General features: G+C 40.0%; 1 protein-coding gene across 3 annotated transcripts; it reads right to left on the bottom strand.

Moving 5' to 3' along the window:
* Positions 1–3,455: 3,455 nt before the first annotated feature.
* On the bottom strand, positions 3,456–9,368 carry LOC306993128 (uncharacterized protein). Of its 3 annotated transcripts, none has more exons than XM_079602676.1 (3): positions 9,295–9,368; positions 6,842–6,929; positions 3,456–6,164 (listed from the first exon to the last, which is right to left on the bottom strand). In XM_079602676.1, the coding sequence occupies exons 2-3, from the start codon at positions 6,913–6,915 to the stop codon at positions 4,589–4,591; spliced, it is 1,650 nt and encodes a 549-aa protein (XP_079458802.1). In that variant the 5' UTR covers positions 6,916–6,929; positions 9,295–9,368; the 3' UTR covers positions 3,456–4,588. The 3 variants fall into 3 exon arrangements, with proteins under 3 accessions (XP_079458802.1, XP_079458801.1, XP_079458800.1); XM_079602675.1 differs by having other exon boundaries at positions 3,462–6,179; positions 9,295–9,342; XM_079602674.1 differs by lacking the exon at positions 9,295–9,368 and having other exon boundaries at positions 3,462–6,179; positions 6,842–7,053.
* Between the last annotated feature and the right edge of the window lie 3,319 nt (positions 9,369–12,687).

Consider the following 12,687-nt stretch of genomic DNA (forward strand, 5'->3'; position numbering starts at 1 on the left):
CAATCTTATATACCACGAGTATAGGAATATGATTGGATAGATGAGAAGGTAATGAGTGACGTAACAATTGAGTCTTCCCGGCAGAACTTATGCTAAAGCTTTCATTTCACTATCACTTCTCCTTAAGTCCTCTAATATTTCCTCATTTATGTCATCAACACATCCATGATTCATGGAAATGTTGTGAAGCAAAGTGTATGCGAGTTGTGCACGCTACATCATGGCCAAGCATGCGCCCTTAATATAGCATCTGAAACACGCCTCCTCTTTTTGCTGAACCCAAAAATAGGAATGATACATGTGATGGTGTACAAAATCAATTGCGCTGGCCTGGGTGCAAGATAGGGCTCACTGGGTTTCGGGGCTGTGGGAGCGAAGCACTCTTAGAGGACCCTGAATAAGGGTTAATCTCTGGAGGAGTGGAGGCCTCAACAGGATCCACAGAAGAGGCTTAAGGACATTCAACCCCACTTGATGGTTACAGTCAAGGAGCTTTCACATGAGAGTCTGTTCTAGATTGCCACAAGCTAGATAATGCTACTAACCAACGCTATAGAGAGTGGAGGCTTCACTTGTCACTCTCTAAAGAAAAGAAGCCTAACAACACCCAGAGGACATCCACAGGGGAGGAAATAGGAAATACCTGCTAAACCTGGCTATTTGTCTTTGCCAAACACCATTAGGGAACTGTAGCTCAGCATATTGCTTTGTACTAACAAGAGGAGTCCCCGGTCGGGCGGCTCTCACAGTGAGAGAGGCGTACCAGGATCACTAGCTGCCAGTCTTGGGCTGGAGAGGCTCTCCTTTATGAACAGCCTACTGAGCTACTGTAGACTAGGAGATGCTACAGCAAAAAAACACCTGTCTAGAGACATATTACTATTTAAAGGATCACGGTGGCCTTACCCCAGGCCCATGCTTTAGAACATCATCTACCTGGAACTCAGTGGAGCGAGGATTCAACATAATGACTCTCTAAATGAGAGGAAGCCATCACACTCAGCACAGGGGGATTATCAAGGTGGCCTTACAACAGGCAAACGCTTCCCAAAAATGTTGCGCCTGAAAGGGAAACTCCTACCAATGCATATGCAATAAGGTCAGCCACAAAAATAACACTGTCCACGCCTTTTCTGCACAAACTTTTCACTGCATGTCTTTAGTAAATCCTGACAGTAGATTTTTAATGCCAAAAGAGAGTTTGTGCTGGTGCAAGCTGTTAGTAAATCTAGCCCTTAGTCTATAATATTATGAATAAACACCCCATTTATTCCTTTCTATCGGGAGCTGAGGTCACTGAATGTATAACAGCTCTCACCAATGGTGAGGCGACCTACAAAGCTCAACCTGTGACTTCAAAGAGCGGAGGTCTTAATGAAATGAGGCCTGCCGTACTCTCATAACCTGAAAGATGCACTCACTACCAACTCTGGCACCGGACCCAAAGAAGGGTTCCAATGATGGAACAAACTCAGCATTGGCCCAGCATCAGGCCTCATATTATGATCACCGGTGGTGGGGAGGGATTTTGAACAATCGTGCCTTAAACTAACAGTCCCTGAAGATGAAAAGAGGATGACACATTCTCTAGGCGCCCCTTATATAGGCTACTTCCTGGTCGCACTAGTATGATGTCATAGGCTGTCGCCGTCCAATAGGATTTCCGTGATTTAACAAATGCTTCAGATAGCAGTCACGCTGAGGCATTCCCCAATAGTGTCTCAGGCTGTCAGTGTCCGTTTCGAAAGGGAACCCATGTATTTCATGATATGCTAGATGTTTTCTCTAGATGTTGTTGCACTACAGGACAAACATCAGAAAGCTGGACAATCAGACACGGATGTTTTAAGGCTAATTTCACTATCTGAAGAGCCACATTCACTGACCATTTCAGATTCTTTTTTAAACGAATAAGTGTGGATATAGTGCCCTCTAGTGTACACAGCATGACCATGGATATTTACTGTTTTAAAGTCCCCGTGTTGTGAAAATCCAGCTTTTAATGTTCGTTCCCAATGTTCCCCATTTTATCTTAGAAGATGTTGTATAGATTAATATGAGCGGAAAACCATGCTTTTGTAAATGGCATAAAGAGTCGAAATTATGACATGCTAAGTAGAAATTATAACTATTAAAGCTGTCGTCGGCAAGATTTTATTGATCCTATTCACTGAAACCGAAGCTATGCTCGGACAGAACAACATAAATCAGCCAGTTTTAGAAAGAAACCTGCGCTTCTACCTCCACCTGGAGCCTGTTATTGGTTTTGCAAAAATCCACCGCTCCCGGTTCTTCTGGTCCAGTCAGCACAGGGGTGTGTGAGATATCTGTCAATCACAGTTCGTGCGCACGCCACAGATCCCCCCTTCCCCCTCACACACGTTACAATATCACATGCACACGCCTGAAGTTCGCAGGTGTGTTGGATTGTGCGAAGCGTGATGGCGGAGAGGAAATCTACTAACAAGCTTCCAATTCCTCGGTTAACAACCAGAGCTAGGAGGTCCAAAACAACCAAGGAAAAGAAAACATGGTAAGTACTCCATGGTGATCGATTCTGAAGAGACGGGTGTGCGTTCACAGTAAATCTGGTGCACACGCACTGACGAGCACACACTCGATGGGGGGGTGGTCGGTGGTAGTGGGGGAGGGGCATGAGAGTTGTAAACATTCAAAACTTTGGCTAAGTCCACCCAATCTGCCAGACCTGCCGACTGCAGCTTTAATAATAATTATGATATTAAAAATAAATTATGAGTTAACTATTTTACTTTAAAATATTGATATAATTAGTTAATTATGTTATCTAAATTTTGACTTTTAACCACCATTTTGATTTCTTATCTCATAAATATGACTTGGTATGACATTATTTTGCCTTTTTATGTATGTCATAATTATGATTATTCATTTATTTATTTATTTTACACTACAAAAATACTTAGACTACTTTTAACTAATTAGTCTTTTTTCAAGAAGAGCATTTTTTTTATGTATGAATGTTTGTTTTTAAAATGAATTCAATGATTTATCAATTACACAATTTTTATTGTTTATAAATGTTAATGTCCTAATTAAGTAGTTGAAGTCACGTAGAAAACTGTTAAATTTAGGTATTGTTGAGGACGATTTGGTTTGACTTTATTTTGATGGTCCCTTTAACACATTCTCTTGACTATTAGTAACATTGCTCCTACATGTCTACGAACTCTCGCTCAGATAAGTATGATTTAAAACATGCTAGTGAAATCAACTTAAAATGTTATAATCATTTGTAATTTTCATTATATTCATACATATTTCATATATTCAATAATTTCATCATCAAACTCAACAAACCCTCTTTTTATTTTCTGTAATGAAACAACATCTGTTCTGATTTTTCATCTTGTATGTTGTGGTGGCAAACAATTTTCTATTACTGAATAAGAGACAAACATGTACCAATTGTCTTTAAAGATTATTTATTAATTTGATTTATTTGATTATTTATTTTTGTCAAGTCACGTATACAAGGTCATACACATACACATCTCCACATGCAATCCTCATGCGTTTTACTACCTTAACCTCATGTCTCTAAGATTCTATGAATAAGAAAATGCAAACATATAGAACATTACATTTCTTCCACAATTCCCCTCTTTTTATCATTCATTGATAACTAAAATAATAAGACAGCAAATTTAAGTCATTACATCACACCTATACTCTTTATCTCTGATTTTCATATAAATCATCACCCTCTTAAACTTGTGAAATAAAGGTTTTTAAAAGAAGAAAGCTAAGGCTGTTTTTATGGGGATAGTCCCTTAAGTGTTTAGCAAGCGAGTAAAGACTTTATCTGAAGCCGGGCTGAATAAATAAACACTGTTATTGCACTCCTGACATAAAACCCTCAGTCACCTCAGTATAAACAAGAAATAGATGTTCAGAATAGAAAAAAACATATCTTATCTCAATTAATACATTTCACTGTATCTTCTGCTGGTTGTGTCATCATTGAATTTCTTTGGTTTTCGACATACATCATCAAATTGATCCTCATAATTAGACTTTGGTATGAAACTACTTTTCACAATCATGTCCACTAAAGCTGGAAGAACCTAGTATTACACACGGCAGGCACATCAACACCAACACTCCTATCACTATCAGCACTGTATGGCATATCCAATATTCCCACCCTACCCAGTGGCTGGTCAACCATTCAAACCAATAAGATATCACTTTTCTTCTTTACAGCCATTATCACGTTCTCAATAATATTGGTTATGTTGTCACTTGAAAAATAATAATAATAGAACATAAAATAAAACATAAATGAACATAAACCTAAAGTTTGTAAAATACTCATTAGCCTTGTTACTACACCAACATTGTTATCATTTGAACAAGAACTGTCAGATTTTTCATCATCCCCTAATAACTTGATAATCATGAGTCAATCCCCCCCAGGTACCTTTTATAATTTAGACTTTGTCTCTTACCAGTCTAAGATTCTATGAATAAGAAAATGCAAACATATAGAACATACATTTCTTCCAATGTTCATATTTGTTGCAGTATTTTTTACTAGTTAAGGGATCTACAGACCCTTGATTTTCTGCTCTTCTCCAGCTTTCTGCAGTTCCTTCATCAATTCATCTTTTCCCTCCTCCTTCAGTTCGGGAATCAAGAACTCCAGTTGATAACGAGTGAAAGTGCTGTCTACTTTTAGTGTGATCTCAGACAGTCTCTTGATGACTTCATAAGCTTCATTCAGGAGTTTGGACTTTTCTTCTTTAATCTTCTCCAGATCAATGCTCAGTTTTTTTTCTATTATGCTTTTATTATCAAACTCTTTCACATCGGTTTCTTGTTTATTACTTAAATCGTTAAATTTTGTCTTATCATAATCATTCTGGTCACCAGTGCCTTTAAACTCATTTTTAAGCTCGGCAAATGTCATGATGACTTCCACTGTCTTCGACTGATATTTTTTGTTCTCTCTGACATGTTTGCTGTGATGACACTTTCCTGTACACGCTTTGCAGTAGTCGTCTTTCATGACTTCACACCATGAGGGATCTTGTGCTACAAAGCATTTCCACTCATGACAGTTTTCCTCACAGACGGAGCAACAGGTTGCGTAGCTGTTCCACCACCACTCATTTTCAATGGAGACTTTTTCTTTGATATTTCTCTTGACAGTAAACTGAAAGTTTTTACCTTTCTCAATCTTGTCTTTAATCTGTCTGAGTGCGTCCTGAATCTGAGTCAATTCTTCAATTTTTGACTTGCTCTCCTTTATGCGGTCCTTCAGATTCGAGACACAGGCCCAGAGTCGTTTTCGCTCATTCAGAACCTCTAATGTCATCTGGACACTTTCTCTGTTCTCTGGTTCCAGGAGTGTGAAGAACTCATTCATGCTTCTGTCTCCCAATTCCCAGTGTGATATCAAATTATGAGGATACCGTTTGTCTCGTTCCTCTTCCTGACAGTTGTTGAATAAGAAGTGAACAGGTTCATTGTCTTCATCTTTTCTGCAGGGTATTCCTGCTTTCTTAATGACATTGAGAGCATCTGTTGGACGTCTTCCATCTGAGTGTGTGAGGAGAAACACTATGTTGTTCTCTATATCTTTCCCAAACAGAGACAGAAATGACTGAAGTATGTAACGCTGTTTTTCAGAGAGTCGATTCTTAGACGCCTTCACCACAAAACACACTGCATCAATATAACGAATCCCATCCTTATTTGAAAATAATCTGCCCAGATACTCAGAAAACTCTCTGTCTTTCTCGAGTTCTTCAGTGTCTACGTATCCTGGAGTGTCAATGATGGTCAGAGATGTTGGGTTTTCCTCAGCAAACGCCCTATAGACAGTGATCTCGTGTGTCTGGGATTGTGGCTGATCTTGATGTTCTTCTGTGATTTGATAAAACTCATTGTCCTCAAACTTCACTCCCAGTAAGTAGTTGATCATGGTGTTGATCATGGTGGTTTTCCCAGAGCCGACTTCTCCCACCATCAGAATGACTTTGTTCTGCTTGTTTCCGTCTCTTCTTCCATATGTCCACTGTCTGACCTTTTCATCAGTCCCATCTAAATATTTTCTTTCTGTGTTTAGACGATACTGCGCTGGAGGACCTGGACTCAATGGTGTGGCATCATGATGTGCTCTACAGAAGAGAGAACTGATTGAGCATCAACATTTTTAAATCAAGGCAAGGCAAGTTTTTATTTTATTTTTTATTAGCAATTTATTAGTAAATTGCCCGGTTTGCAGTGACAGGATGGCAGTTGTTTATAACTAATATTGGGGTTTTTTTTTGGTTTTGGTTTGTTTTGTTTTTGAAAATTTGTTTCTATACACTTACTATTATTTTTTGACTTAATGGACACGATTTGGTTTTGTTTCATGTCTGTCATGTGATCCCTGTTTTAGTCATGTGATCCTGCCATGTGTTCTGTGTTGTCATTGGTTCATTGTCTTGATTATGTGCACATGTGTCCCTTGTCTAGTCATTAGTCTTGTGTATTTAAGCCCTCATGTTTGCCGCGTGACTTGGTCAAGTATTGTTTCCTGTAACCACTGTTTGTAAGTCCCACAGTCATGTTCATGCCACTCTTTTGTTTTATGTGTGATGTTGTTTTGTCTACTACTAAACTGCACTTGCGTTCTCTACGAACTCGCCTTTAGTGGACTCAAGTCTGTGTTCTGAGTCTGAGCCATTCTTGGAGCTGCGCCGCTTCAGTATATTGTTCTCTTACTTTTTACTTTTTTTTTCTTCAAATGAATGAAATGAACCTGTTAAGAATGAAAGCTGTTATGTTCCATTAGTGTTGTGACTCTCACCTGTTGACATGTGCTTGCTGCTCTCTGGTCTGGTCAGACTCTGCGCTGCTCTTCTCTTGGTTAGTGTTCGACATTGTAGCGGTTGAATCTGTATATAAGACAAACTACATTTCTTACTTCTACATTACATACATTAGTGGTTCAAAAAGTCGAAATATGACTTAAACTGTCAAGGGCATAATTAAGTAGTTGAAGTCACGTAGAAAACTGTTCAATTTTGGCATAAGACCCTGTAGCCTGAGACATGCACATATCCACTGAGGAAAGAAGCGCGTGCAGGCGTTTACACACTCGGTAAGCGGCGGGTCTTCTGCAGAGGGGGAGGGGCCAGAGGGGGTGTCAACAAGTGTCAACAAGTGTCAACAAGCTTGCCCCCCCCTCTGGCCTCCTACATTTGGAATCGTATAATCACGCCAAACAACTTTGGGTGCAATTTGTCCTGTTGGTGGCAGTGATGGGAAAATAATTTGTTGTGCCTAATTTTCAAGAGGAAATTACTCAAAGCGAGACCGTGCACTTTAGTCGAGAAGGAGCTTCACATGGTCATTCGAGGCGAGCTACACCATAAAAATAAAAATAATAATCAAGAACCATATTTACTTTCAGTCATGTTCATGTAGTGAGAAATAATATTAAACGATCCAAGTGTCCGCTGTTGCTTACATGTGACCCTGGAGCACAAACCCAGTCTGGAGCCTCACGGGTATATCTGTGGCAATAGCCAACATTGTATGGGACAAAATTATCGATTTTTCTTTTATGCCAAAAATCATGAGGATATTAAGATCATGTTCCATGAAGATATTTAGTAGATGTCCTACCGTAAACATATAAAACATGTATTTTTGTGAGTGAATTCAGCACAATCGTGAACATAAATGCACAACTTTAAAGGAGATTTTCTCAATGTTTAGATTTTTTTGCTCCTCAGATTCCAGATTTACAATAGTGGTGTCTCGACCAAATATTGTCCTATCCTAACAAACCACACATCAATGGAGAGATTATTTATTCAGCTTTATATGATGTATACATCTCAATTTTACCCATGTGACTGGTTTTGTGGTCCAGAGTCACACATTAGACTTTATAAAACTACATATCAAGTAATCACGAGTCATGAATATGCAAACTTATCAAAGAGTCAGCTACTACCAGAGAACTGATGTAACGTTAACACTTTAAAGACATTTATATTGTCTAGTTTTGTTCTACATTAATTTCTTGCCTTTTCAGTTACTGGTATAAAGCAGACTTGACTGTGCAAAGTCTTTTATGAAGTACAAATGATTTGTCAATCACTCAATGAATGAGGTTTTATACGTCCAGATTTTATATTTAAGGGAATATCCTTATCGAAATTGAAAATTCACTCAAATAATTTGAATCTTGAAGAATTTGTTGATGTGTTTGCAAGGAACCAGAAAAACCGCAGAATACAGCTTTTATGAATACATGATAATGTTACAGATTATCATAAACACATTTTCAGATGACTGCCTAAGTTGATTTGTGGATATGTTTGGTTTGTGTTATATAAGTACATGTACAGGTTTAGTTTAGCTACTTGCATCTTACAGTACATCGCATTTTTGCAGGATAATAACTAACTGAATTTGATGGCATTACACTGTATAACAGTGTGAAGTTATAGATGTTTTTCTAATAACTGTGAAGTTATTGATTTTGTTTCATAAATATATGTAAATATTTTAATACATACAGGTGAAACTCGAAAATTTTTAATATCGTGCTAAAGTTAATTTCAATAATTCAACTTAAAAAGTGAAACTAATATATTATATAGACTCATTACATGCAAAGTGAGATATTTCAAGCCTTTATTTGTCATCATTTTGATGATTATGGCTTACAGCTTATGAAAACCCCAAATTCAAAATAATCACTGAAATTAACTTTTCCACGATATTAAAATTTTTCGAGTTTCACTTGTATAATTATTATTTTTTATCACAATAAGTGTTGCAGTATAACCAGCTGGAGAGCAGTGATGTCTGAACCGAATGACTGGTGACATTACAGTGTGTCACATGAAGTTATTGAATATTTTTCAAATATAATATTTGAAATATAAAGCTTACAAAATGTCTATCATAAATAAATAAATAAAACATTTTCATCATTAACTAGCGCTAAGACCCAGAATCTGCCCTACCTAAATTTACAGCCAAGAGCCAATTTACTGAATCAAGGCAATTTAATAAGCACTGCTTAGACCGTTTGTTTTTATCAATATTTTAAGTGGCTATCCTTCTGTTGTTTCATAAAAATATACTCCTATATATATTTAGAGACCATAGCCTAATTAACAAATAGTACCACCAGAATCATTCTGAAATCAGACGGATGCTTTTGAAAAAATTTCATAAAGTTGCATAAAATCAATTTACTTATTTATCCGAAATAGTTATTTTCAGTTCAATTTTCCTTACCTGGACAATGTAAATGACTCGGAGTGAAAGCCTGGATGCTGTCTTCAGAAACGGCTGATCTCTCCAACACTGAGACATGCCATTATATAGGCAGTGAAGTTTCACTTTGACAGATATGGGAGTGGCGTTAACAGACGGTTTGTCCAAAACTTGTTGTACTAAAGCATTCCTCTTTTGAAAACCTTTGATGTGAAATGTCTTCTAAATAAACATATGCAGTTGCCAATGTTTATTTCACAGAACATGTTATTAACCCTTGAGATCCTTGAGATGTTTTGACAAGTCCTGACATTTGTGCTTGCTTATGAACATATTAATGGCAAAAGTGTCACAAACAGGGCCACCATAATATGTGAGCAACATTTATGTACATGTTTGTATTTCTGAGATAATATTTTTTATGCATAGTTATTGAAAAAACAAACATTGAGAAAATGGCCTTTCCTCAACTCAACTTTATTTATAGAGCACTTTCAACACCACAAGTGGAACCAAAGTGCTGTACAGAAAAATATAAAACAGAAAATAAACAAAAACATAAAAACAACACACAGCTTACAAAGCATTTTCAAATGCTAAAGAGAACAAATCTAGAGTGACCATCCACACACACACACACACACACACACACACACACACACACACACACACACACTTCAATTTTGATCTAAGATGGAAAAATGTATCTTAACAACAGCATTGATTTGCCGGTCAAATTTAAGCTCAGAGTCAAACATGACACCAAGATTTTGTAAGAACTGAATTTTTCTGCTAAGACTAAAGCTGAGATAAAACTCACCCTACAATAAAGCAATAAAACACACTTTTCCAAACTTTTCTCCTTCCTTATCTCTGCATCCCCCTTTTCCCATGATTTAAGTCACCAAAAGTTCACTAAGAATGTCTCTATCACATATGATGTATCTTGTGAATCTGTAGGAATGCATTGCTTACTTTTAGAGTAATCTTTGAGTAATTGATGTCATGTATTTATTATTTTTGAATTGACTTTTAATCATTTACTTGTGTAATTGGCATGACACATTTTTACCTGACAAATAAATGTTACATCTTGATTCATACTGAATTATTCTGAATCATTATGTTAGTAGATTATAGGAGGCACACACACACATTATCCCTTCGCCCACACCGTTGGATTCCTTCGTTGGGTTGATGAGTGGTCTTTACAGTTTCTCACGCATGACAGTTTTCCCCAGGCAGTCATCCGCCACACACCCTTATTTCCAAAGAAAAGCATAGGCTATATGGGCCATTCTACAGAATTGGTTCAAAGTTAGAAATGTCGTTTCTCACAAATTACGTATGTATGCAAACTGTATAACATCCGAGGTAAAGATTTCTAGTTATTGTGCAGTTAATTCTCCTACTGTATTTTCAGAAAATGTTGGAATATTTTTCCTATCCCCAAGTTTAATAATAATAAATCATTTAATGAGAAGGCTTATATTGACCCATTACGATATGTTTACATCTACCTTGAAAATAATTTTTTTGCTATTTTATTAAAAAGTTTTCACATGTAAATCAACAATAATTACAACAATATTTCTAGTGTAATCTTTCATTGTAGCATAACGTTTATCATACGCATTTCAAAGTTAAGGATTCATTCATTTGGAAATACATATATAGGCTGTGTTGATGAGGAGCGGGTCCTGGTGATTGTGAACGAGTGGGCGGGTCCTGGTGATTGTGAACGAGTGGGCGGGTCCTGGTGATTGTGAACGAGTGGGCGGGTCCTGGTGATTGTGAACGAGTGGGCGGGTCCTGGTGATTGTGAACGAGTGGGCTGGTCCTGGTGATTGTGAATGAGTGGGCGGGTCCTGGTGATTGTGAACGAGTGGGCGGGTCCTGGTGATTGTGAACGAGTGGGCGGGTCCTGGTGATTGTGAACGAGTGGGCTGGTCCTGGTGATTGTGAATGAGTGGGCGGGTCCTGGTGATTGTGAACGAGTGGGCTGGTCCTGGTGATTGTGAATGAGTGGGCGGGTCCTGGTGATTGTGAACGAGTGGGCTGGTCCTGGTGATTGTGAACGAGTGGGCGGGTCCTGGTGATTGTGAACGAGTGGGCGGGTCCTGGTGATTGTGAACGAGTGGGCGGGTCCTGGTGATTGTGAACGAGTGGGCGGGTCCTGGTGATTGTGAATGATTGGGCGGGTCCTGGTGATTGTGAATGAGTGGGCGGGTCCTGGTGATTGTGAACGAGTGGGCGGGTCCTGGTGATTGTGAACGAGTGGGCGGGTCCTGGTGATTGTGAATGATTGGGCGGGTCCTGGTGATTGTGAATGAGTGGGCGGGTCCTGGTGATTGTGAACGAGTGGGCGGGTCCTGGTGATTGTGAACGAGTGGGCGGGTCCTGGTGATTGTGAACGAGTGGACGGGTCCTGGTGATTGTGAACGAGTGGACGGGTCCTGGTGATTGTGAACGAGTGGACGGGTCCTGGTGATTGTGAACGAGTGGGCGGGTCCTGGTGATTGTGAACGAGTGGGCGGGTCCTGGTGATTGTGAACAAGTGGGCGGGTCCTGGTGATTGTGAACGAGTGGGCGGGTCCTGGTGATTGTGAACGAGTGGGCGGGTCCTGGTGATTGTGAACAAGTGGGCGGGTCCTGGTGATTGTGAACGAGTGGGCGGTTCCTGGTGATTGGGTAATGATTGGGCAGGTCCTGGTGATTGTGAACGAGTGGGCGGGTCCTGGTGATTGTGAACGAGTGGACGGGTCCTGGTGATTGTGAACGAGTGGGCGGGTCCTGGTGATTGTGAACGAGTGGGCGGGTCCTGGTGATTGTGAACGAGTGGACGGGTCCTGGTGATTGTGAATGAGTGGACGGGTCCTGGTGATTGTGAACGAGTGGGCGGGTCCTGGTGATTATGAACGAGTGGGCGGGTCCTGGTGATTGTGAACGAGTGGGCGGGTCCTGGTGATTGTGAACGAGTGGGCGGGTCCTGGTGATTGGGTAATGATTGGGCGGGTCCTGGTGATTGTGAACGAGTGGGCGGGTCCTGGTAATTGTGAACGAGTGGACGGGTCCTGGTGATTGTGAACGAGTGGACGGGTCCTGGTGATTGTGAATGAGTGGACGGATCCTGGTGATTGTGAACGAGTGGGCGGGTCCTGGTGATTGTGAACGAGTGGGCTGGTCCTGGTGATTGTGAACGAGTGGGCGGGTCCTGGTGATTGTGAACGAGTGGGCGGGTCCTGGTGATTGTGAACGAGTGGGCGGGTCCTGGTGATTGTGAACGAGTGGGCGGGTCCTGGTGATTGTGAATGAGTGGGTGGGTCCTGGTGATTGTGAACGAGTGGGCGGGTCCTGGTAATTGTGAACGAGTGGGCGGGTCCTGGTGATTGTGAACAAGTGGGCGGGTCCTGG

The sequence above is a fragment of the Phoxinus phoxinus genome (genome assembly GCF_949152265.1).
Source record: "Phoxinus phoxinus genome assembly, chromosome: 2".
NCBI classification, from domain to species: Eukaryota; Metazoa; Chordata; class Actinopteri; order Cypriniformes; family Leuciscidae; genus Phoxinus; species Phoxinus phoxinus.

Coding starts and splice junctions, on each gene's coding strand:
- LOC306993128 (XM_079602675.1), bottom strand. CDS start 6,915: ATGTCGAACACTAACCAAGAGAAGAGCAGCGCAGAGTCTGACCAGACC. Junction 6,180..6,841: donor CAGCAAGCACATGTCAACAG/GTGAGAGTCACA, acceptor ATGCTCAATCAG/TTCTCTCTTCTGTAGAGCAC.